Source organism: Brienomyrus brachyistius, chromosome 4 (genome assembly GCF_023856365.1).
Source record: "Brienomyrus brachyistius isolate T26 chromosome 4, BBRACH_0.4, whole genome shotgun sequence".
NCBI lineage: Eukaryota > Metazoa > Chordata > Actinopteri > Osteoglossiformes > Mormyridae > Brienomyrus > Brienomyrus brachyistius.
Window position 1 is genome coordinate 20,244,325 of NC_064536.1, and position 21,793 is coordinate 20,266,117.

The following is a 21,793-nucleotide window of genomic DNA, read 5'->3' on the forward strand; positions in this document are numbered from 1 at the left end:
ACAGCCACCAGTCTCTGCCAAATCCCTGCAGCTGACAGTGTATGAGCTTAATGAGTGATCATTTCCAATCAATGCTGGCTGGGTTTCAGTACCTGAGGCATCCAGCATGGTGACGCTCCAAACCCCAGCTCTGTGCTGTTTTTATACCTCCTGTCAGCTCACATCTCTATTGTACAATGAGGCTCTCTGGAGTCTCAAAAGGAGCCAATTGTAATTTACCGTCCTCTGCTCTCTGTGACACCAACAGACCTCAGCACAGTCAACAGTGGAGGTCAGTGAAAGGATCTTCACTGAGATGATAAGCTCCATTGAGAGAACACGGTCTGAGGTGACAGAGCTGATCAGAGATCAGGAGAAGGCTGCAGTGAATCAGGTTGAAGAATACATGGAGAGACTGGAGCAGGAGATTGATGAACTGAAGAGGAGACACTCTGAGATGGAGCAGCTGTCACGCTTACAGGATCACATCCATTTCCTCCAGGTAACAGAACTTTGACTGACAAAATACCCGATTTGTAAGTGTATCAAACTGCAAAATACAGCCACCAAGCAAAGTATCAAAATATTCTATATCAGCCTGATCCTTCAGAAACACACTGACTCAAACGGCCAAGTATAAGAGCAACAATTTTTCACAGCTTTACTAGACACAATACAAATGTGTGTGTTTTTTTTCTATTAGTTACTGATGTGACTAAAGGGGAATCACCACTTGAACAGTTCAAAAACTGCTTGTCCTTAGGCTTATATACATTTTCAGAGAAATGTAGTGTATCCAAACTTGGCAACAACAATCAACTATGTGCACACACACACACACACACTTACACACACACACACACACATACACACACACACACACACATACACACACACACACACACACACACACACATACACACACACACACATACACACACACACACACACACACACACACACACACAGACTTGTACTTATATCTTTGTGGAGACTGTCCATTCATTTCTATGGGCAAAACCGTAATCCCAGTAATGACAATCTAACCCCCACCCAGCCCTAACCTTAACCACAAGTAACCAAACAAAATACAAGACTTTTAGCATTTTTAGTTTTTTGATTGCAGGCACAGATTTTTATAAAATTGAATTTCCGTTTGTGGGGACCGAAAAAATGGTCCACACAACGTCAAATTAAAAGGTTTTTATTATATTATGGGGACATTTGTTCATTACAATGAAATATGTATCTGGACCACACACACATACACACACACTGAAACCTTCCCGATAAGATTAACAGAAAAGAAGCTTCCTGTGTATGAGGCAGCCAGACCAAACTATGCTGGACTCCGCCCTCAGCCACGGTAAAGTGATGTGATTGGCTAATAAATGAGTATAATCCAGACACCCTGCTAAAGTAAAAGCATGTTGAAGTAAATCGCGATTTTCATTTATACCCATCACTTTAAAGCAAAAAATCCAGTTAATAAATAAAATTGATGTCTATCAGCTCGTGTGTATGCAAGTAAATAAATCATTATGCAAGTAAAACCGCGAACTCTGTGTTAAACAATAATTTTAATGTGTGCAGTCATGCTGCTCCTTTAGTCACCGAAAAGCGGTCAGTGATATTACTGTTCGATCCAATTATTTGCAGGTGTTCTGAAGAGTTGAGCTACCCATCGAGACGTGCTATCGAGCCTTTCCCTCCGAGTTCCGAGCTGGAGAGAAATAATCGAACGCACCATAATCGAACGCACCATTTATCCGAGTTCCGACTCGGAGGGAAATAATCGAACGTACCATTAGGGTAAGGGTCTTAGGGGTTTTGGAGGGTTAGGGTTAGGGCTATCGATTTGCACTTTGGTAGCCTAGCTCGACTAAGTAGCTCAACTCGATAGAACACCGGCATTGTGTTTTTAATTTATAAGACTTTGTAAATTTTTGATTTGTAAATCCGAATAATTTAAGACATAAGGCTGCTTTCCGTATGACGGCACAATGAAAAGGTGGAGGCACGTTTTAAGATGAAAGGAAATACAGCTTGACTTGTAATGATATGTCAAAAACGTTTTTGGGATATACCTGTTAAATTATGTTTTAGGGAGGTACCTGCTAAATTATCAGATTCAGGACAATCTATGCCGATCTGTGTCACTGTATAACAACACGATATAGGTTATATATAATTTACGATACAGAAGCTATGTCTATTTCTAAGCGGTGCGATTTAATGTAAAATAACACTGAGAATAACAATCGGAATATCCAGCTCCGCGATATCCAGGTCTGCGATTTGAATTAGTTCCTATGCCTTGGGCATAGCCACACACCGTGATGCGTTTAACACCTTTACGGTTTGACCAGTGCTGTACAGTCAATGTTTTGCATGTGAAGAAGTTCTAACACAAGCTTAAGACTCGTATTGTTCACCAGTCACTATCAACGAGTCAAGTGCGAGTCAAAAACTAAGGAGTTGGAAGTCGAGTCAAAAGTCTGTTTAAGAACGACTCGTGTCAGTCACAAACTCGAGTACCCATCTCTGTTCTGAAGTATTTTAAATATATCCTACCTACTCACACGAATACTTAAAGATATGTCAATCAAATAAAATAATAATAATAATCTCAGAAAGATTTTTTCTCATTTAATTGACAAATCTGCTTCCTTTTTGCACCACATATGCAAATAACTCAAAACAATAAAATAAAAAATGGAAAACGACAAACAGAATTTAAGAGCTTCATTCAGCAACATGTTAATAACTAAATAGGCCAGAATGGAGCTCGTAAGTCTTTTGGTTCAAGACAAGTGATCACCTGTAGACTCTAGTGACCATTCATTAAATTGTCTGAAAAAAAAAAAAAACTCCTGCTTGTGTATTCATAAATGTTTTGCATATATGATATCATCACGCATACATTATGGGGAAGTATTTCTTGTATTTTCCAAATTTAACAATACTGCACATCAAAGTATTTTGGAACAAATAAAATGCATTTTTGTATTTGAAGTATGTATTTAAATACATGTATGAGAAATGATGCCCATCTCTGACTGACAATACACATTGTACGTTGTGTGTCTGTAGAGGTTCCAGGGCATTCCTGTGGTCCCTGAAGTACTGATTGGACGCAGATTCTCTTCTTTTCTACCCTGCTATTTTTGGAAGGCAAGGAAAGTGGTTTCAGATATGAAGGACCAACTGGAAAATTCTTGTACAGGTTAGTAAATAAAGTAAATACATTTTGCAGCCTGTTCACGTCAGATACAGATACAGAGAGAGTATGCAGTACAGCCTTATTTGCAGTTTGTTAAAATGTCTGTTATTGTTCTTCATAATGATAATACTCTACTGCTGTTGTCTCCACAGTGAGGAAGTCCATCTCCCACAAGTAAATTCCTTATACTCACATCCCTGTTTCTCTCTGTCTCCTTCTAGTTACCAAAGACACCGTCCTACCAGTATTAGTGCCCAGGACCAGAGCAGAATTCTTACAATGTGAGTCTGTTCACACACACGCTTCTCTCTCCCTGTATGAGGTGGAGTGTGTTTTATTGTGTTTTATTGTTTTATTGTGTTTTATTGTGTTTTACTGTGTTTCATTTCTTCTGCTAGTGGAGCTTCTCTTTCTCTCTCCCGATGCCTCCTGGTCTTTCACATTTACATGAGCTGTTTATGTCAGGAGCCTTTGAATCTGTTTGCAGTGCATTTTGCTTATTATATTATTTTCTGAGGTAACAGTATGGAGAATATTTCCACATAAAAGTAAACAGGTAAACATTTATTACAGGAATTTTCAGTGATGACATAAACAAATATAGCCTTCTAAATTAGATTTTCCAAAAATCAAACACATTAAAATCTTTATATAAAATTAAAACAATTTAAATAACAAATAAATGAACTCTAAGTGATTGAACTCAAAACAATAAAAATGATTTTTTAAAAGTGCACACTCTTTTTTAATATAAGGGGTGAATGAGACCGAACCATCACCTGATCTTCTCCTCCATCAGATTCCTTTTGGCTCACTCTGGACCACAACACAGCAAACAGACACCTCCGTCTGTCTGAAGATAACAGAATGGTGACATGGAAGAGAGAGACACAGTCACATCCTGATCACGAGGAGAGGTTTGACTTATCCTGCCAAGTGCTGTGTAGGGAGAGTCTGACTGGGCGCTGCTACTGGGAGGTTGAGTGGAGCGGGACTGTGGTTGGTATAGCTGTCGCATACAAAGGGATCAACAGGAAAGTAGCAGGTGTGGCCAGTAGACTTGGATACAATGACAAGTCCTGGTGTTTGTCCTGCTCAGCTTTCAGTTACTCATTCTGGCACAATACTGTGCAAACTGCAGTATCTGGCCCCCCCTCCTCCAGGATAGGAGTGTACCTGGATCACGGGGCAGGGAATCTGTCCTTCTACAGCGTCTCTGACACAGTGACCCTCCTGCACAGGGTCCAGACCACATTCACTGAGCCCGTCTATCCTGGGGTTGTTCTTTATAACAGTGAAGCCAGATTGTGATGACTTTCTTATTAAGCTATTAAATGTATCTCAAAAAAATAATTGATACTGGAAACCATGACAACGGTTTGTGACCTGTGTGCTGTCAACTGTGAAATTCAGGACATACCTCCATGTTATCTCAGTTATGAGATTTCTTAATCTTTACTAAAACTTTAACTCCAGTACAAAATGAATGAATGAATTCCAGACTTTGCTACAGAGAAAAGGTAACGTGACGGTCGAAAGACTGTTATGCTCTCAGGTCCAGTCAGTCCATCACAGAGCAGCCACTCACATCATCACACACTGTGGACAAGTTACAGACACTAGTCCACCTGGAGGACATACATACAGGCACAGGCAGAGCATGCAAACTCCACACACACACAGACTGGGGTGGGAGTCGAACCCACAACCCGGGGGGTGTGAAGCCACTGTGCAGCAAACTAAAACACCAAGTCACCCTATCTACACACATTATTATTTTTTTTTCCCAGGCACGGAGTCCAGACCACATATACTGAGATTCTCTATCCTGGATTTTCATTAAATTATTACACTAGACCAGGGGTCTCCAACTCCGGTCCTGGAGGGTGTGACGCCCGCTCCGTCCGCTCCTCGTGTGTGCCACGCCCCCTAATTACCCACGTGTGATTTCCTGATCGTGCCCAGTCGTGTCTTGTTTCCTGCTGCCTTGTTTCATGTATTTAAGTTCCTGATTTGTACTAACCCGTGTCCGTCATTGATGTTGTCAATGTCTGTTTCCCGACCTGCTCCAGTTTCCCCGATTAAACCCCCGTTTTCCCGTATCCCGCTTGTCTGCCTGCTCCTTCCGCACGATCGCCGCTCTCTGCTCGCGATCGCTCACCTCGTCCTGTGACAGAATGACGGACCAACCGAAGAAGAGGAAGCAGAGACGAAGAAAGGTACCGGAGGAATCGATCGCTTTAGGTGCCTGCTCGCTCTCAAGCCCTGGGCTCCCTAACAAGGGTAGAGAGCGAGAGCCGGTCCTAGCCCCAGAGGTCGAGCCGCTCCAGTCCGGAGCTTGTTTCCTGTCCCGGCTCTGGGATAATAGCGACAATGAAGAGGAGGAGCTCGTCCTAATTCCGGGCGTCAATCCGCCTACGGAGGATGAGCTGCCACCCCTCGCACTGCACCAGTACTGCCCCAAAGGACTGAGTAATCGGGGCGGTATCCGCGCAGGTGGAGAGGCGATCCCGCGAGTACCCCGCTTCCCAAGGAGGACAGCGACCGTGCCTCCGCTGCCCGACGGGCCAGTCCCTCCTGTCGAGGCACCACCCTCGCCTCAGGAACGGTTGGCGCATAAGTTCTTCGCCTTCCAGGGCTTATTTTGGAGGGTGATCGGGGACCCAGCCATTCCCGAGGCTCCCGCAGCGACGCTACTCACCGCAAGGCTCCAGAAAGGATTCGAGTCGTTCACCCCCATGTCGGGACCGGACGACCTCGAGCACCTCGCGGAGGACCTGCAGGAGCTACTTCGTCTTAGACGAGCTCCTGACCCCTTGCCGACGCCGCCGCTTCCGCCATCCATACAACCCCCTTCTCTGCAGCCTGCTACTGAGAAGCAGGCACTTCCTCTATCCGCGGACCCGGCTCCCGAGCAGGCGCAACGACCGACGCCTGCGCAGCCGCCTCCGCTGGCAACTACGGCCCTTGAGCCCGGGCTGCCCTCTGCGCTGCCGTCTGCGCAGCCGCCACCGCTTGCGCTGCCGTCTGCGCAGCCGCCACCGCTTGCGCAGCCACCCGTGCAGCCAGCGCAGCCCCCTGCTGCAGCAGCTCCCGAGGCGCCCCCTCTCCCTGCTGCAGCAGCTCCCGAGGCGCCCCCTCTCCCTGCTGCAGCAGCTCCCGAGGCGCCCCCTCTCCCTGCTGCAGCAGCTCCCGAGGCGCTCCCTCTCCCTGCTGCAGCAGCTCCCGGGCAGGCGCTCCCTCTCCCTGCTGCAGCAGCTCCCGGGCAGGCGCTCCCTCTCCCTGCTGCAGCAGCTCCCGGGCAGGCGCCCCCACTGCAGCAACCTGCAGCTCCCGGGCAGGCGCCCCCACTGCAGCAACCTGCAGCTCCCGGGCAGGGCGCCCCCACTGCAGCAAGCTCCTGTCCCTGACCGAGCTCCTGTCCCTGACCGAGCTCCTGTCCCTGACCGCGCTCCAGTTCCTGCAGAGGCGCCCCCCTCTGCAGCCGCCTGCTGCAGCTCCCGGGCAGGCGCCCCCCTCTGCAGCAACCTGCTGCAGCTCCCGGGCAGGCGCCCCCTCTGCAGCAACCTGCTGCAGCTCCCGGGCAGGTGCCCCCTCTGCAGCAACCTGCTGCAGCTCCCGGGCAGGCGCCCCCCTCTGCAGCCAGCTCCTGTTCCTGACCGCGCTCCTGTTCCTGACCGCGCTCCTGTCCCGGCGCCCCCCGCAGCCTGACCGCGCTCCTGTCCCGGCGCCCCCGCAGCCTGACCGCGCTCCTGTCCCGGCGCCCACCGCAGCCTGACCGCGTTCCTGTCCCGGCGCCCCCGCAGCCTGACCGCGTTCCTGTCCCGGCGCCCCCCTCCGCCTGCAGCAGCTCCAGATGCGCCCCCTGCGCCTGCAGCAGCTCCAGAGGCGCCCCCTCCGCCTGCAGCAGCTCCAGAGGCGCCCCCCTCCGCCTGCAGCAGCTCCAGTCCCTGTCCTAGTCCCCGAGGTGGTCCCGGACAACTCCATCTTGGCTCCTCCCTCTTCGGAAGTGGAGGAGCTGGAATGGGACCCCTCGGGGACAGAACTGGTAACCCCTTGTCCCTCGTCCCGGCCACGTCGACCCCGACCTAGGGTCGGCCTGTCTGTGTCCCGCAAGGGGAGGGGACACAGACGCAGGGCTGGGGTCCCGCCCGCCCTGCCCCCTGGCTCGCCCTCCCTCGCCTGCGCTCTGGCTCGGCTGGCGCCTGCGGGTCCTGGCCCTCCAGGTCGGGCGTCGCCTGCGGGTCCCCCTCCGAAGCCTCGTCGCCCCGCCTCGCTCCCCTCTCTCCAGAGCCTGGTCGGTCGCCTGTGGGCTCCCCGACGGCGGCTCCTCGGTTGCCTGCGGGGCCCCTACCTCCGGTCCTCCCCCGGACGTCGCCGCCTGCTGCGGCTCCCCCCTCCTCCGGGCCTTCGCCGTGGCCCCTCCTGCTCCCTCGTCCCCTTCCCCGGTGCTCCCTCCTGCTCCCTCCCTGGCCCCTCCGCGGGTCCCTCGCCCTGCCTCCTCGGCCCCTCCGAGGTCCCCTCCGGCTCCGCCTCCCGGCCGCCTGCGGCCCCTCCGGCTGCCGCCCGTCGCCCGCTGGGTCTCCCTCGGGCTCCCCTTTGTTCCTCCTCCTTCTCTCCCTTCTTTCCTGTCTCTGTCCCGCCTGTCTTTGTTCCTCCTCCTGCCTTTGTCCCGCCGTCCTCTGTTCCTGGTCCCTTTGTTCTGCCCCGCTCTGTTCCTGGTTTCCCGTCGTTCCCTCCCGTCACTCCCGCTCCTTTTGTTCCGCCTGTTCCCTCTGTTTCTCCCTTCCTGGTCTGTCTGTCGGCCTTTCCTGTCTTGTGTGGTGTCCTGTCCTGGCTCCTGCCTCTTTGTCTGTTTTGCTTGTCTGTCTTGTTCCCTGTTCCCCGTTGATTTTTTTTGCTCTTGTCTTTCAGGTCCCGTTCTGCCTCGTCCCGTCCGTCGCCCCCTTCCTTGGCGCGCCCGGTGTAGCGCGCCTTTGGGGGGGGGTTCTGTGACGCCCGCTCCGTCCGCTCCTCGTGTGTGCCACGCCCCCTAATTACCCACGTGTGATTTCCTGATCGTGCCCAGTCGTGTCTTGTTTCCTGCTGCCTTGTTTCATGTATTTAAGTTCCTGATTTGTACTAACCCGTGTCCGTCATTGATGTTGTCAATGTCTGTTTCCCGACCTGCTCCAGTTTCCCCGATTAAACCCCCGTTTTCCCGTATCCCGCTTGTCTGCCTGCTCCTTCCGCACGATCGCCGCTCTCTGCTCGCGATCGCTCACCTCGTCCTGTGACAGAGGGCTACTGTCTAGTAGGTTTTCTATCCTACCTGGCTTCTGATGAGCCACACCTGTTATCAGGTAAATACCAGGAACAGGTGTGACACAGGTTCCTAATACTGCATAGCTTGCCATATGTTTATAGGTTAATAGGAACTCCAGTTAAACTGGGCAATACAAATGAACAGCTAAGTATCATCAGATCCCAGCAAAAAGCAACAAATCTCTTTAAACTTGGTGTATGTAATATTTCTACGTAGTAAAAGTCAAGTCATTTCTGTTTATATTGCACTGTTAAAAACAACAGTGATTGATTTGATGAAAGTGCTTTACAACAATAAAATCGATATGAATAAAAAGCGAGGGGAAAAAGCAACTTGCATAAAACATAAATAAAACAAAGTAAAACGGACATTACAGTTGCAAAAATTGTAATGAAACACACAGCACATTTGTCTAAAATGTCTCAGCAAATTAATGAGTTTTTAGCTTTGACTTAAAATATTCAATAATGGGGGCAGATCGGACTCCTTCTAGTTACCAAAGACACCGTCCTACCAGTATTAGTGCCCAGGACCAGATCAGAATTCTTACACTGTGAGTCTGTTCACACACACGCTTCTCTCTCCCTGTATGAGGTGGAGTGTGTTTTACTGTGTTTTACTGTGTTTTATTGTGTTTTATTGTGTTTTACTGTGTTTCATCTTCTTCTGCTAGTGGAGCTTCTCTTTCTCTCCTGCTGCCTCCTGGTCTTTCACATTTATAGGGGATTCCAGTCCATCACCGTATAATAAAAAACAGCTAATTATTGCCCAGTCTTGCTTGATATAAGACTTTAGCTGCTCAACAGTCCATGGCCATCATTGTCTGATTCTCCTCTTCGTGATGCATCATACATTTCCAATAGGAGACAGATCTGGACTGCAGGCAGGCCAGTCAAGCCCTCGTACTCTGTGTCCATGAAGCCACACTGTCATACATGTGCATAGTGAGGTCTGGCATTGTCTTGCTGAAATATCCATGGACTTCCTGGGAAAGGAATATGCCTTGATGGCAGCATATGTCTCTCTGAAATCCCAATGTACACTTTAAGATCAATGGTACAGCACCTTCACATACAGGGAAACTATCCGTGCCATGGTCACTGATGCACCCCCCATACCATGACAGATGCTGGCTTTGTCTTTGGCATGGAGATCTCAACGTTATTGTTTCCCGAAAACAAGCTGAAATGTGGACTCATCTGACCACAGTACGTCTCCACTGTGTGTCGGTTCATCTCACGTGAACTTGGGCCCAGAGAACTCAGCATTTTTTCTTACAGCACTGATGACTTCCTCCTTGAAAGAACAAAAAGGTTTCAGCAAGTGTTTATATCAATAAAATATGAGTAGGAATGTTTTAAACAGGTGTGTTTTTATTAGTTATAAAAAAAAGTTCATATTTAGCTATGCAGTATAATGGACATGTTTTATTAGATAATGTATATTTAGCTCAACAGTTTCATGTTTTATGCATTATAACAGCATTATAATAGCTGAATAACAAGGGCTTCATTGACTTTAGAGAAATTGACTTTGATAAATTACCTTTTTAAAGATCCTGTTTCTTTTTTCCTTCAGCTTTCTTTTGTTCAAATGGGAGATGTCTGAGCTGGAGCGTGTTTCACTGTGTTTTACTGTGTTTTACTGTATTTCATTTTCTGCATGTGAAGCTTCTCTTTCTCTCTCCTGCTCCCTCCTGGTCTTTCACATTTATGTCAGGAGCCTTTGAATCTGTTTATAGTGTGACTGCTGATGTATGATATTATTTTGCTCGTCATGTTGCTCTCTCAGGCGTCCATGTTGAGAATATGACCATATATAAAAATGAACAGGAAAGATAAAAATAAATTTCTCTAAAATATTTTTTCCAAAAATGTAGCAAATGCTACGTATCCACATAAGATGAAACATGGAAAATTAAAATGACAGAAATTAGTCATATATTTCAAAGCCTTAAGAAATACCCAAAAAAGTGTTCACTCTTACTTAATATAAGGAGTGAATAAAGCCCGATTCATACTGTTACTGTCTGCGCACAGTGACAATGAGTTTAGTGCATCAGTTGACTGCACATTGCAGTGAATTGTTACCCTGCTGGTCTGCTGGAATATCACTGCTGTACTCATGGACCAGTTACAACAGTCTGTGCACACAGACAAACGTAATATGTATGTAGAAGTCTGTGGACAGTATGAAATCGGCTTAAAACCAAACCAGCTGTTCTCCTCCATCAGATTCCTGTCGGCTCACTCTGGACCCCAACACAGCAAACAGACACCTCCACCTGTCTGAGGGGAACAGAGTGGTGACATGGAAGAGAGAGATACAGTCATATCCTGGTCACCAGGAGAGGTTTAATGCATGGTTCCAAGTGCTGTGTACAGAGGGTCTGACTGGGCGATGGGGAGGTTCAGTGGAACAGGGAATGGGTTGGTATAGCCGTCACATGTAAAGGGATCAGCAGGAAAAGGGGGGTGACAACAGCAGGCTTGGATACAATGACAAGTCCTAGCGTTTGTACTGTGATCCCTCTGGTACAATAATGATGACACTATCATATCTGCCCCCCCCTCCTCCAGAATAGGAGTGTACCTGGATCATGGGACAGGAACTCTGTCCTTCTACAGTGTGGTGTTTGTTATCCATTCCACTAGGTGGCAATGTGCCACCATTGTTGCAGTGAATACCAGTATGTAAAAAAAACCTTGAACAAAGAGATGGAGTCCCACACTGTGAAGACGTGTTTATACATGTTTGTGGAGGCGGTTATCTAAAGTACCCCGATATAACATACAGCATCTCTGACACAGTGACCCTCCTGCACAGGGTCCAGACCACGTTCACTGAGCCCCTCTATCCTGGGTTCTATCTCTATGACAGTACAATCACACTGTGCTGCCAAGGATAACAGTGTGTTATCCCAGAAATAATTAACTAAATGACTAATACTACAAAACCTGGCTACTGGCTATGAACAGTTAACCCTAAAACCGCGCCGTCTGGGATTATAACGACAGAAGCAGGTATTGATTCCAGAGGATCAGTGCACAGATCAAGCTAAGATGTGTCCTCTGGTGCTGGGGGACACCCTGGGTGGGATTCCAGTCCATCAGAGAGCAATTTGATGACACAAAGTGCTGTAAAAATCAGAAAAGCAAAAGCGGGAAACACACACAACAGCATGACCATAGACAGCTCAAAAAACCCTTACCAACCACAACCTGGGACTATCTCAAGTAGACTAGTATACTACTTCCCCTGTGCACACTGCTGGAACACTTTACTATATGTTATGTTTTTGTCTTGTTATATCCTGTATGTTACCTAAGTATAATGCCGTAAGCCTACTTGCACTTTTTCTTAATATTACCTTATTGTTTAGAATGGTTTTTGTGTGCATCTGCACTTATTGTTGTCAATGTCTACGCATGGGACAGTGTGAAACGTAATTTCGATTCCTTTGTATGTCAAGTACATTTGAAGGAATTGACAAATAAAACTGACTTTGACTTTGACTTTGAAAAATATTGAACTAAAAGCCAAAGAATAAAACTGGGTTTTTAACTGAGCTTTACACGTGGACAGTGTTGGCGCCTGTCGAATATGCAGGCAAATTGTTCAACAGTGTTGGGTCTGCAACTGCGAAGGCATGATTTCCCCTAAGCTTCAGTCTAAATTTTGAGATCACTAAGAGGCGTTGGTGTACCGATCTCACAGTCCTATGTGGAACATACAGATTTAAAAGCTCTGACATATAGGTGGAGGCAAGGCCATTAAGGGATTTGTAAAGAAATGTTTGTATTTTAAATTCAATCCTCAAACGTACCAGTAACCAGTGCAGTGCAGTAAGTATCGGGAAATGCGATCCTGCTCCTGCTTTCCAGTTAGCAGCCGTGCTGCCGCATTTTGGACCAATTGTAGGTGAGAGATAGAGGCCTCACTGATTCCAGCGTGAACAGAATTACCATAATCAAGACAAGAGGGAATAAATGCATGTCATCAAAGCTCAGGAAGGGCTTGATCTTTGCCAAGAGCTCTTCTTACCCATGGAGTTACTTCTTTTTCAAGTTTGAAATCATTGTCCATAATGACCCCTGGATGTTTTACAAAGGGCCTGATGCGAGGTTCCAAAGGGCCTCGGTCTGCATTATGAGTATCATGTTTAATAGGCGACAAAAATCATCCATCCATCCATCCATTTTCCAAACCGCTTATCCTACTGGGTCGCGGGGGGTCCGGAGCCTATCCTGGAAGCAATGGGCACGAGGCAGGGAACAACCCAGGATGGGAGGGCCAGCCCATCGCAGGGCAGAAAAAAACACAACCTCAGTTTTTATTTTTATTTAAATTTAAAAAGTTTAGCGCCATACGTCTCTTAACATCGTCAAGACACACCAACAATGTTGTTAGTGAGTTTGAGTTCTTCCATTTTAACGGCCAATAGATCTGGGTATCATCTGCAAAAAAACTAAATGAAATTCCATATTTCCTACATCAATTCTAAGGGATGTATGTACACAGAGAAAAGAATATATGCTAAAACCTATTTTGACTGACAAGCTTCTGTCAGCCAAATTCAAGATTCAAGAACTTTATTGTCATTACACACATGTTCACACATACTGTGGAGCGAAATTAAGTACTCAGGTCATGGATAAGCCACAGAGCTAGTCACACACACTTTTAAACATAAAGATAAAAATGTAATATAAAAGGTATTGGAGTATAAAGCATGGAGTATAAGTTAGCAGTATGTACAGCATCCAGTACATTTACGGGCATAATGACTCTGCACCTTCTGGGCATATGCAGCCTTTGCCCTCTATATGCCCACCGTCAGGTCCCTCCTGGCCGCTCTCAGCACATCTGTGTCGCCGGACCTGAATGCCACATTCCTGGCACTTAGCAGAGAACGAATCTGCCTAACATAGACATGACTACAGGAGGACAGTCGTGGAATCTCCACCCCTGATATCCATAAGTTCAGCTGAACTGCAACAAATAGAAATAACAGTTAAATGGGGCTTAATTCCGGGAGCTGGAGAAGCCGCTGCACCGTGACACGCCGCCATCTTGTTAGGATGTAAACCATTCTAGGACCAATCCCGTTATTCCTACAGCATGCTCCAGGTGTGAAAATAAGATACTATGATCAACCATATCAAATGCAGCAGTGAGATCTAAGAGAATAAGTACAGCCAGGTCCCCCACATCTGTAAGCAGCATTAAGTCATTAAGTAATAAGCATTAATCAAAAAAAAACAAAAAAAATTGAGGCCACACTCAGTACTATGAAGTGAATTAAAAGAAGAGCAGAGTGGCTTTAAATGATGCCTTTCTAGAAAAGATTGCAACTCAATCAGCACAAGTTTCTCTAATTTGACTAATTTGAAAGAAAAAGGAGCTCAGTGATTGGTCTATAGTTGGAGTAGACTGAGGTGTCCAGACTTGGTTTTATAAACAGCTGGACTGTCGCCTGTTTAAATTGAATAGTAATTAAATGGTACAGCTGTGATGGGCTGACCCCTCATCCTGGGTTGTTCCCTGCCTCATGCCCATTGCTTCTGGGATAGGCTCCGGACCCCCCCCCCCCCTCCCGCAACCCAGATGGATAAGCGGTTTGGAAAATGGATGGATGGATAAATGGTACAGTGCCACTAGTCATACCACTATTACAATGGATAGGAGGAATGATCCAAGTGTATCGATAGTGTCCTTAAAAAGCCGAGGGGGCAGAGGATCAGTGGGACCTGCTGGGAGTCTTGTCTAGCCAATGATTTCCTTGAGCTGATTCAACAACACAGGCTCAAACTGACTGAAGACAGCAGAGCAAGAGACTGGAATTGATGGATTATGAGAAGGTGACTTTAATCCTTGCAACCTTCTTCATAAAGAAGTTTCAAACATTCTCACAGGTGTCTAAGGAAGCTTCAGGGCGCATGGGACCAGGGGCACCAATGAGATTGTTAATAACAGAAAACAGCTCCTGTGTAATTTGGATTTTTCCTTGCAATGTTTGAAAGGTATTTCGTCTTCTTGGCTTTAATAACTTTGATAATAGTACCAGCTTTCTTTCAAAATATATAGAGACACTTGCAAGCTGTCTTTCCTCCACTTGTGCTTCTGCCTTCCTATGATATTGTTTAGAAGCTCGAGAAACATCATTCAGCCGCGGCTTCGATTTTGTCTTAGAAGGACGAACTTTAAGAGGGGCAATGACATCCAAAATATCTAGGCAAGTAGAGTTACCACGTATCGCAGGCATGGAGCAGGGAAACAGGATCAGGAGTCTAGGGAGCTGGGGGAACATGAGGTTTATTCAGGGTATGACACAGTACCACTGGAGAAATATTCAGAAAACGCATGTAAATACACAACAGCAGTTAACAAAACTAGAAACAGCTGATAACAAGGTAAATGAGGGCCGTGGCACACCGGAGGATCGGAACGATCAGGGCATGACCGGAGTACAAAAGTGAAGTTATTTCCTCTGTATCGGTACTGTGAATAAGCCCTGAACACGGCCCAACAGCATCTTCGTATAAAAAAACTTAACAAAACGGAAATTAATTTACTCAGTGTTTTTTGGAAAAGGTACTGATGGTGTAGGTTGTACACAGAAGTATAAATCAGCCTTTAGTCTGAGTGGCCAGTAGGCAGAGCAGACTGAGGCATTTAATTACCTGGGCACAGCTATGGACGCCTGCATGTCATTCCCCCAACAGGCTGACCTTGTGTTTAAAATGGCCCAACAGCTCCTGCACCTTCCACACAGGCTCATGAGGTTTAATGTTAGTAAGAGAGATTTAACTCTGCTCACTTATTGGATCTGTTCTCACCTTAATATCATATGCTGGTAAATCTCTCTTACAGTCAAACCTGCATCAGTCTTTCTCAGGTTGTTAATCAGGCCAGATAACAGGGTCAGCTCAGCCTTCACTGCTGGAGTCGTTCTCTCGGTCAGTCTCTAGGAAAGCCTGCCTTTGATTGGCCGAACTATGTCAGACAGAGAGATGACAAGCCATCGTATTATTCAATGAACTGGAATAAATGGCAGCACAGCGCCCTCTGCAGTCTGTCATAGAGCAAGTCAGTATGAACAGCCGTCCAGGCTTCTCTCCCTGTGAACATTAGACACGTAGATGTGTGCAGGTCTGGGCTGGGAGCTTCCAGTGTGCAGGGTTAGCAAACGATTTCTGAATGTTCACTAAAGAAATATCAATCATCCTTGTGAACCTCGTTTAGTTTAGGCTGATTTATCTATGACTTTGTATTTCTGTCACTTTCGCCCCGTTCAGACATGCACTGTCACCCAGACTGTTCTTCACATTCCCCAGAGGGGCTGTACATGTGAACACAAATGTCTGAATCAGTCGTACCGGATGGTAAAAGGAGTTTATCCTGCTAGCTACTTAGTATAAAGTCGGGGTAATTTCTGATTAACCCCCATGTGTGAAGGGAGCAGGAAATTCTCCAGTATAGGATCACACACACGCACACACACACACACACACACACATAACACATATATGACAGGGCTGAGATTCCAGGTTGCCTGAGACAAGGCCTAGCCTGTTATGAGAGGTACTCGTTGGCCAAAGGGGGGTTAGTGACCACCCCCCCCCCCCCCCCACACACACACACACACACATACAACAAGGGAGGCCAGAATTCCAGCTTTTATGGCCCAAATATTTAGGGAACTACGGGCAGTAGAAGGGTAGGGGTCCCTCAACTTGGCACGCAACCCCCCCCCCCCTTTCCATCCTGTCCTACAAACCACAGACTCACCCAACACCCTGAAGAAAGTTTTCTTTTAAGTTTGGTCTGTATATACCCTGTATGTAGGTTTACTTATTATTGCTAGTCTCAGTATCCATATAGGTTATGTCAGTCTGTGTCCTTAGACAGTCTTAGTGTTTTGTGTGCCGCCCTTATAACTGTGTTTCACAGAGTATCACCTATCTTACCCTTCTCACTTGAACCATTATATAAATATGGATAAATATATATGTACAGCTACCCCTGCATACAAGCCCTCATGGTTAAATCAGAGGAATCGTGAAAATTAAATAATGTGAATAATGTCACCAGGTATCTCAGTGGGTCTCCTAACTATCAGAGGTTTTTTCTTTCTTTATTTAACACCCCCCCCCCTTTTTACATTCCTCTGTTGGCTCTTATTTGATCTTTATGGTCCGTTAGCAATTATTTGTCTTGTACTATTCTGTGTTAAAAGACTGAATCAAGGTATATATTATCAATCCTGGAAAGCAGATCATTCCATTAATTTGTGTTTGTTACTTGTTAAGTCAATGTCTGTCTTACGTTAGTACAGTATTAGGTAGAAATAAATACATGCCTTTTATACAACTTCAGCCTCCGTTCATTGAGTCCTCACTATAGTCACTGACTGTGCAATCTGGCTCCTAAGCTCCGAAACCTCAAATCGGCTGAAATATCACGACACTCTCTCTCAACGGCCGTGAGAGCAGCTTCCCTACTAGTCGTTTACATCACCTGGTGATGTAGCTCGGTGGACGAACATTCTAACCCAGGTTACTAAGCTATACTGATAATTATTGAATCCCATTTAAGTCTTACATTAACAGACTCACAGGGATTCTGCAATTGAGTTTGAAGGAACCAACCATTCAGTGTAACAATTAGCTGATAATCATCATTAAATAATATTTAATTAACATGTAATTAATTTCCCTACATATTGGTGGAGACATTAAAATTTACTTGAGCTAATTTTTCCTACCCTAGAGAATTTACAGTGAGTCAGTGGGAGTGTGGATGATATTTCTATCATGTGACAGGCATGAAAACGGAAGAATACAAACATTACAGAGGGTGAAGAACAAGGGGCATTTTCACACGTGGGGGCCCCCCAGCCTGCTGCTGCCTGAGGAGCTGGGGGTCGTCGCCCCGCCCTGCAATATACTGCCGAGGCAGGGAACAACCCAGTATGGGGGGCCAGCCCATCGCAAAGTGCAGCCGTCTTTGATTCTTGAAAAAAAAGACGTTTTCCACCTGCAGTACATAGGTCATCCACCAGAGGGCAGAATACAGGTATAGGATTATATACAGCGGGTTTTTGAGGAAAGCGGTAATCCTATTACTGACGTAGAGGTCTTAGAAATATTGGTATCAAATATGATACATGTGGCGTTATAGTGTTAATTACTTGTGCAGTTATTTACTTAGTTGTAAGGACTTAGTTCGGCTTTTAATGACTCTTTTCCCGTGTTTTAAAAATGGTCAGAGAGACGCCGTTTGCTAATTAGCTTGTCGATTGTCAGGTGTAGCAGTTCACAGGTTTAGTTGGGAAATTTTTATTCTTGTTTGTTGTATTTTGATAATTTATTCTAACGTGTATTACTGATTTATAACTTTTGTTTTTAACTCTACGGATATTTTTTGCTTTCGCTGTTATGTCTCCTGTCTCCTTTTACATGGTTATTATATATGCTGATTTAATTTGATCGTGTTAGTGAAATTACAGTAAAGTGTATTTGTTTAATTATTTTACATGTTTTACGTTACTCACTTACCTCACTTATGCTTTGAGCAGCGCTGAACCAGGACATTAATATGATAGAATATGAAGCTTTTATTGTGAATATACAGGCAGAAAATACAATATACAGACAGAAATATATAAAATGTACATATACAGGGGAGAGAAAAGGCCCCCCCACTCATCAGGATTACATTTCATTACATTTTATTTTATTCAGAATCAGAATTCACTCTATTGGTACGACTTATATTCATTTACTATGAATTTGTTCTGACCAGTTTTGGTGCATTAACAGACAACATAGAACAAAAGTCAGACAAAAACAGTAATTTTGCATGAGTTTGGCAAACTGAACAAACATTCATTTATTTCTGTCTAACATACGTCACACTTCAGAGTAAAAAGGGTTATACTGGTTATAAAGCAGAGATTTTACCTTTTTGCCGTGGAGAAGCAGCGACATGTGACACTCTGATCAGGTAAAAATGATTCCTCCAGCACACAGTGAGCTATCCCAGCATGCACAGCGACACGGGGGAGTCGTCATAAACCCAAAACGCTGGATAGAGGGGTTCAGTGAATGAGGAGGTGAAGCTGTACAGGAGGGTCAGTCCATCAGAGGAGACTCTGTAGAAGGACAGAGTACCAGCCGCCTGGTCCAGATACACTCCTACTCTGCGGGAGTCTGAGGGCTTTATGGGTATGACAGTCTGGTTATTATTGTGATGGACAGAGTAACTGTCAGGAGAGCAGAACAGACTCCATGACTTGTTATTGTCTCCAAGCCCACAGTCATCACTCCTTCCTTTCCTCCCGATTCCTTTATAAGTCACTGCTATCCAGGCTCCATCTCCACTCCACTCAGCCTCCCAGTAACAGCGACCAGTCAGACTCTCTCTGCACAGAACTTGGGGAAAGTAGTCAAATCTCTCTGGATGATCAGGATATGGCTGCTCTGCCCCCCGTGTCACCTTCCTGTTCCCCTCTGACAGAGACAGGCGGCTGTTTGCTGTGTTGGGGTCCAGCGTCAGCTGGCAGGAGTCTGTAGGCAAGAGGAAGAGCGATTAATCCCATGACGAAGCCCAGCATCTCCATCATTATCACTGTCACACCTCACACACTCACTAACACAGAACTCGCTCCAATACACACATTTTATTCCCAATATACTCATGTAGCCGCCCGAGTCTGCGGCGCTCCGGCTGCCCCTTGCGCTGTGAGACACGCCGCGCTGAGAGACTCGCTGGGGACCCAACTACACTTTAGCCTGCGCTCTATTATTCTGTACGATGCATAAAATATAAAAACGAAGCAGAAATTCAAGTATGTGAAATACCTCAGGAAATGTCGGACGGCGCGCGACGCGGCGGGAAGACGCGCCGAAATGCTGCGCGTGCTAAATTAATAGCCTTAATTACAGGTACATAAAATTATAAACAGCATTAATAAAACATGTTAAACATGAAATTGTACCACAAAATGTACCACTAGAAGTTAGTTTGTCTTAACTTCAAAATAAGAACTTCCTTCAAACTCCTTCAGACACATATCCCCCTCCAGCAGCGTGCACCGCCGACTAGTGATGTGTCGGTCGCGAACGAGCTCAAAAGATCTGGATCCGGACCGAGAGCCATTTTTATCAAACAAAACGTCTCCGCGGCTCTGACTGTGACTGAAGTTCGTGTTAATGGCGTGTGAGCCGCGCGGCCGATCACGTGATGACTCAAAGGGCTGGGGGGGGGGGGGGAGTGGCGGCGGCGATGCACGTGCTGACGGTGTACAGGTACAGAGCACGAGGGAGGGAGAGGAGGAGAGAAAGAGGGAGTGTGGTGCGCGAATAATACGCAAGATGAGTGATAGTCGGACACGCGAAGCGGCATTTGGATGCATTTTAATATCTATGATAACTTAAAGGCAGATGCACAGTTTGCAAGATGAAGCTGTCATTTCGAGCAGGATCCACAAACAACCTTCACAGACACTTAGGAACTGCGCATCCAACAGTTCAGATGGAAGGAAAAAGACAGGCTAGCGTGCCTGCTACTGCCAGAAGGCGGATCAGCCCGTCTAAGCTGAGGCACTTAGCCTTTCTGCGCCAAAGGAAATGTTAAAATATTACACTGTTAGAAAGGTGGTAGATAGTTGTTATAGTGGATAGAACCTAAAACTGTTGGATGCTGGTGTTTTGCACGTTGTAATTTATTTATTATTTTTTAATTGTGATTTGTTATTTATGTTATTTGACTGTAATTAATAGATCAAGGACAAAAACAGATTTTCCACTTATATAATGTTCAATATCTTTTTATACCAAACATAATGTAAAATCATGGTATTGAGGAAATTATAAGGTTTAGTACACATATCAATCATGGGTCAAAACAGCACTGAATCTGGCTGAAGCAGAAGTAATAAAATGAAGAGTCATTTGGGAGCCGGAAGAGCCGACTCTACTTGGTGAGCTGAGCCAAATGATCCGACTCACTAAAAAGAGCCGAAATTCCCATCACTAGTGCAGATTGAGGTGATGTTCGGTGTCACAGCCAGTTTGGGGAGATTACGGGTGCTGACTTAGGACAATACTAACAAATCTCAAAACAGTACTACTACAGTAGTTCCCAGACTCCCATAGTTATTTAAGAAAGTAGTCATATTTAAGCCCAAAAAATGAAAAGAAAAAAAGCAGACACACATCACAATAATTGTGTGAATGTTTTCATAAAGTAGTATTGACAGTGTTAAGAATGAAAACATGCAAACAAACTTACATTTATGGATCCCTGGTCTGGTCCTGCACTCTCCACTGTGGTCCACACTATAGCAGAAGCAGAATGACATAGTACTGCTGTATCCATTTATTTAATTGTTGTATTTTCTCCACATACACAAGTCTATAGCAGGACAGACACACATTCTGTACTCACTTCAGTTTCTTCAGTTTACAGCTGGGATCCTCCAGTAGAGCAGAGAGCAGCTTCACTCCTAAGTCTCCTGGGTGATTGTAGCTCAGGTCCAGCTCTCTCAGGTGTGAGGGGTTTGACCTCAGAGCTGAAGCCAGGGAAGAACAGCCTTCTTCTGTGACTCTACAGCCTGACAACCTGCAGAGAGACAGGCAATATCTCTCCAATAAATAAAAACACCTCATCACTATGAGTATTACTTTTAAGTAAATGTGACAACTTCAATAAAGCTTTCAGCAATTACATATTATAGTGTGGAATACGCAGTAATATTGACCTCAGTATCTCCAGTGTACAGTGTGAATCCCCCAGTCCAGCAGACAGCAGCTTCACCCCTGAATCCTGCAGCTCATTGTCACTCAGGTCCAGCTCTCTCAGCTGAGAGGAGTTTGATCTGAGAGCTGAAGCCAACACTTCACAGCATGTCTCTGTGAGTCTACAGCTGTCCAGCCTGGAAAAGGAAACATGTTAAGATATAAATACATACACCACACACAGAAATATCAAATAAAATATCAAAATAAACATTTTAAGTACAATAACACATGTAGCATATAGCTGTTATTTGTCCTAGTCAGAAACATAAATAGTTTTTACTTGACACTCCCCAGCCGAGACAAACCTGCTGTTTAATGACCTTACAGGGTGAGTTACCCTGAGACTCTGTAATATATGCATAAGTATCTTTATAAAGCTCTGAGCAGCGCTGGGGCTCAGTGATCAGCACTACAGCCGACCCAGGGGTTCTAGGGTTTTGGGTTCAGTTCCTGCCTGGGATATGTGTAAGTGTACATGTT

The 21,793-nt window shown here is 45.7% G+C and overlaps 5 protein-coding genes across 10 annotated transcripts in view; 2 read left to right on the forward strand and 3 right to left on the reverse strand.

Moving 5' to 3' along the window:
• Positions 1-21,793, reverse strand: part of LOC125739605 (NACHT, LRR and PYD domains-containing protein 12-like) — a 728,681-nt gene that overhangs the window by 277,832 nt on the left and 429,056 nt on the right. The gene's annotated exons all lie outside the window — the stretch shown is intronic.
• Positions 1-21,793, forward strand: part of LOC125739628 (tripartite motif-containing protein 16-like) — an 85,538-nt gene that overhangs the window by 2,618 nt on the left and 61,127 nt on the right. The gene's annotated exons all lie outside the window — the stretch shown is intronic.
• Positions 1-21,793, forward strand: part of LOC125739635 (E3 ubiquitin/ISG15 ligase TRIM25-like) — a 191,458-nt gene that overhangs the window by 2,056 nt on the left and 167,609 nt on the right. Inside the window, exons 3-5 of one of the 3 annotated variants that reach the window (XM_049009947.1) lie at positions 248-481; positions 3,424-3,483; positions 10,742-10,854. The exons of 1 other annotated variant lie outside the window; for it this stretch is intronic. In XM_049009947.1, coding sequence (XP_048865904.1) covers positions 248-481; positions 3,424-3,453 — 264 coding nt within the window. In that variant the 3' untranslated portion in view covers positions 3,454-3,483; positions 10,742-10,854. Of the gene's footprint in view, positions 1-247; positions 482-3,423; positions 3,484-10,741; positions 10,855-21,793 lie in introns of those variants that run through there. One more of the 3 variants, XM_049009948.1, reaches the window with a different exon arrangement.
• LOC125739651 (stonustoxin subunit beta-like) overlaps positions 18,103-21,793 on the reverse strand; it is a 147,930-nt gene continuing 144,239 nt past the window's right edge. Inside the window, exons 3-4 of one of the 2 annotated variants that reach the window (XM_049009976.1) lie at positions 19,189-19,372; positions 18,103-19,078 (exon numbers count right to left, since the gene is read on the reverse strand). In XM_049009976.1, coding sequence (XP_048865933.1) covers positions 18,546-19,078; positions 19,189-19,210 — 555 coding nt within the window. In that variant the 5' untranslated portion in view covers positions 19,211-19,372 and the 3' untranslated portion in view covers positions 18,103-18,545. Of the gene's footprint in view, positions 19,079-19,188; positions 19,579-21,793 lie in introns of those variants that run through there. The other variant, XM_049009974.1, reaches the window with a different exon arrangement.
• Positions 20,957-21,793, reverse strand: part of LOC125739611 (NLR family CARD domain-containing protein 3-like) — a 155,028-nt gene continuing 154,191 nt past the window's right edge. The window contains exons 8-9 of the mRNA XM_049009902.1: positions 21,274-21,447; positions 20,957-21,134 (exon numbers count right to left, since the gene is read on the reverse strand). Of these exons, the coding sequence (XP_048865859.1) occupies positions 20,957-21,134; positions 21,274-21,447 (352 nt within the window). The remainder of the gene's footprint in view (positions 21,135-21,273; positions 21,448-21,793) is intronic.